Below are 3781 nucleotides of genomic sequence, written 5' to 3'. Positions count from 1 at the left end.
GTGGAGAGAAAATATGTGATAGGATCGAGAGTATCGCTTTGGCGGATCGACCGTGCTTGTTATCAAGCCCGATGTGACGCACACAGTGACACATCAGACGACACATATTCTCCCACCCGCCGGGACGCAAAACGCTCTCGGCGAGAGCCACAAGAAAGCGTGCACACAGCAAGCCGCTCGTCGGACAGGCGTGCTCGCTCGATGCCGGCGAGCGCATTGCGCACGCTTTGGACGGTGGCGAAGCCAAAAACACCGATGGTGGCCGTCCGCTGGCGTGAGCGGCGGCGGTCGAGACCTCACCCTTCGCAAGAGGGTATGGAGGGTATGACTCTGACCTGTTCCGACCCTGATCCGACCTCTCTCGAACACCGACCTGATCCGACCGTGTTCACTTCGAACACGGTCGGATCAGGGTCGGACCAGAGTCGGAACAAGGTCGGGAAAATCCCTCCCTCCCGCCGCCGCTGACCCCTGTTCCGACCGGTCGGATCAGGTCGGATCACGGTCGGAACATCGTCGGAGTTCACCACGTATGTGCTGTGCCCGTCCGTGCGGTCGGATCATGGTATGATCCAACCCTGTTCGAACGCTGCCGAACACGGTCGGATCAGGGTCGGACCAGAGTCGGAACAAGGTCGGGAAAAAGGGCCGTACGTGGGGCAGCTCATCTGTTCCGACCCTGATCCAACCCTGTTCCGACCGTGTTCGAACGCTGCCGAACACGGTCGGATCAGGGTCGGACCAGAGTCGGAACAAGGTCGGGAAAAAGGGCCGTACGTGGGGCAGCTCATCTGTTCCGACCCTGATCCGACCCTGTTCCGACCTTGTTCAAACCTAACAGGGTCGGATCAGGTCGGTGTTCACATAAGGTCGGATCAGGGTCGGATCAGGGTCGGAACAGGTCAGAGTGTAACCCTCCTCTTCGCGCCGACGACCCAACCTCACGCGGAACAACCCAACCCCCAACCAACTCAATCAACCCAACACCAAACAACCCCACTGAAAGCACGATTCTCCTGTTGGGCCCTCGGGATGCGCGTTCGCAGGAAGGGGCCGCACCCAGGCTGCAGGGCTAGGCGGTAGCCGGTAGGCTAGGGTACCACCATCATACCCGCCCCCCCCGCCACCGCCTCCGCCCCCGCCGCCGGCGTGGCCGTCACTCACAAGTGCCGTCACCGCACGGACCCACACGGACCCTGGGGGACCCAGAACCAGGCTCAGGGCCATCACCACTCACTGCACTCCCGCTGCGGCGCTCGAGCCCAGCGCGCGGCGCGCGCCACAAGCCCACAACCGCGCGCCCTGCCGGCCGGGACCGTAGGCTCTGGCGTCTGGCCTGTGCTGGCCAGGCCGGCGGGCGGCGCGACCCGCAGGGGCCCTGTCTGGTCTCTGGAGTGTGGAGATCCGATGCGCGTGGAGTTCGAGTGTTTTGGCAGTATCGAGGTTGCCTGTCCCAGGGTTGTCCCCCTTCTCCCGGTTCCGCCCTAGTTGCCGCTTGCGCCTTGGCCTTGCCCCGGCCGCGCCCCCACTTTTTGTAATTGTCAGTGCAAGCTGTGGACAGAAATGCGACCTCTCTCTTAGGCTTAGGCAGGCATGAGGCAACGAGTCTGCAAGATCCCATCTCGTCTCGCAGGAAAGTTTGACTCCTTTTTGGCAAAGACGATCTCACGAGATCGAGAATCATGCCATGTAATCGCGCCCAAAATACGACTGTAACGTGTAAGAGCACAGTCATCACTACTGTGCCGTGTACGACTCTTAGGTCAGTACGCCCTCCTTCGCCTGCATGGTTGTACTTGTCCTGTATCTCGTAGCTCCTCGCACGTCCGCCCATCGGATGTTGTGTCCCGCAGGCGGAGTAGGCCTGTGATGCCCGTCCATGTCTCCTGCGCCTCGTGTAGCATGCCAATGTACGAGGCGCCCGTGTACGGCTGCGGCGGCTGCTCCGGCGGCTGCTGCGCGATCCCACCTGCGACAGGCAGCCAGTTGAGCCGAGGTGTAGCCAGGATGTGCTGTGCATGTCTCAAGGTATAGGGAGATCAGCGAAACTGCAGGGTATAGGGGTTGCCGAGATGAGGCCGAGATAGAGCTCACCCGCGACGGCCTGCATCCCTGTCGGCGTCTGCTGAGGCGGCAGCACGACAGGTTGCAGTTGCTGTGGCGGCAACATGCCTGGAGGGACGAAGACATGCTGCTGCGCCATCCCGGGCATGCCCAGCTGCTGAGCGACCAAGAGCTGCATCGGCAGCATGCCTGCGTGGAGGGGTGACTGGGGTTGCAAGGGAGGTCGGGGAGCGAGAGAAGGCAGAGAGGGAGGCGAGAGGGAGGGAGCAAGGGCGGGGCGCGCGCGCGGGGGGGGGGGGGGGATTGTAAGGTGCGGGCCCCGTTTGCCCCTGCTGTGTGGAGATTTCAGCGTTCGCGGGGGGGGCACCTGGGGGCATCCCGGGGGGGACCATCTGTTGCACCACCTGCGGGTGGGCGGTCTGCCAGGCAGGATGGCCCCCCCCGGGCAAGGCGTGGGCCCAAGGCGGCTGCCCCTAATGAGGGAACCCTCGAGCAGATCCCTCCTGCGCCACCACCCCGGGCTCCGCCGCGGCCGTCGGGTAGGGAGCCCCCAGCGGCTGCAGTAACTGCTGCTGTGGTAGCGGCACTGGCGCCCGCTGCTGTGGCGAAAACTTCCGCGGTGCTGGCGTCGGCAGCTGAGGCCGCGGCGGCTGTGTTGACTGCGGCTGTGCTGGCCGGTCTTGCGCCTGGCTGGTAGGAAGCTGCTGCGGCGGCGCGAACCGTGCGGCGGGCGGCGGCTGCGCTTGCGCTTGCGCCGTTTGAAGCGGCTGCTGGCTCGGACCACCAGTCTCAGGGGGCTGCTGTGGCTGAGAACGCTCCGCTGACTGAGGCGGTGGTTGCTGCGCCGGAAGCGACGGCGGCTGCCCCCCTGGCTGCCCCCCTGGCTGCCCCCCTGGCTGCCCCCCTGGCTGCCCCCCTGGCTGCCCCCCTGGCTGCCCCCCTGGCGGCGGCGGCTGCCCCTGCTGCTGCTGCCCCTGCTGCAGTGGCTCTTCCGTCGCCTCCCGCATCGCCGTCGCCAGGGATGGCGCGCCCGTGTACTGCAACGTGCTCGAGGCGCCAGAGGACGTCCAGGCCGGAAGGGCGAGCCGTGCCACGCCCTCCAACCGCGCGAGGGGCACGAGTGTGCGGTTGGAGACCTTGAACTTGACGAAGAGTGCGCCGCCCTCGCCCTCGTGCAGATACTCGTCTGGGACCGGCGCCATCGAGTCGGCGGCGGTGGAGGTCGCAATATCGATCTCGACCTGCTTCTGCTCGCAGAAGAGGGACGGCTTGCGGGCAGGAAGGCTGTTCAGCCAGGCCGGGTGCTCCTTCCTGCGCGTGAGGTGGAGGGAGGCGGTCTGGAGGGGGGGGGGGGTGCTGGGCCCCGCCGCTGTACCTGCAGTGGGCACGCACGCCGTCCATCGACACGTAGTCCTTGCCGCACCCATTGTAGCGGCAGACGAAGCGAGAGACATAGCGCGGCGCCTACTTGCAGGTCTGAGCACGGCTGGCCCGAGCCTCACCCTCTCGGCCATCTCTCTCTCGGCAACCTCTCTCGGCAACCTCTCTCGGCGCGAAAACTGCCCCCATGCTCCCCGCCGCAAATGCCGAGCCCACCCCCGAACCCGTCGGCCCCACAAACGCCGACGGGGCCGCCGCTGCCGCCACCGCTCCCGCCTCCGCAGCGGCGGCAGCGGAGGCAGCTGAGGCAGCGCCAGCGCAGGCAGCGCCAGAGCTT

The 3781-nt window shown here is 66.0% G+C and overlaps 1 protein-coding gene across 1 annotated transcript; it reads right to left on the bottom strand.

Moving 5' to 3' along the window:
* Nucleotides 1-1758: 1758 nt before the first annotated feature.
* EMIHUDRAFT_250995 (hypothetical protein) lies at nt 1759-3633 on the bottom strand (the record flags this gene model as incomplete). Its single annotated transcript, XM_005793184.1, has 7 exons — nt 1759-1801; nt 1825-1969; nt 2095-2253; nt 2432-2468; nt 3201-3375; nt 3440-3528; nt 3607-3633. The coding sequence occupies 7 exons, from the start codon at nt 3631-3633 to the stop codon at nt 1759-1761; spliced, it is 675 nt and encodes a 224-aa protein (XP_005793241.1).
* Between the last annotated feature and the right edge of the window lie 148 nt (nt 3634-3781).

Source organism: Emiliania huxleyi (assembly GCF_000372725.1).
Source record: "Emiliania huxleyi CCMP1516 unplaced genomic scaffold EMIHUscaffold_1021, whole genome shotgun sequence".
Classification (NCBI taxonomy): Eukaryota; Haptophyta; order Isochrysidales; family Noelaerhabdaceae; genus Emiliania; species Emiliania huxleyi.
Note: the sequence above shows the minus strand (reverse complement) of the source record. Positions and strands in the feature narration are given on the sequence as shown.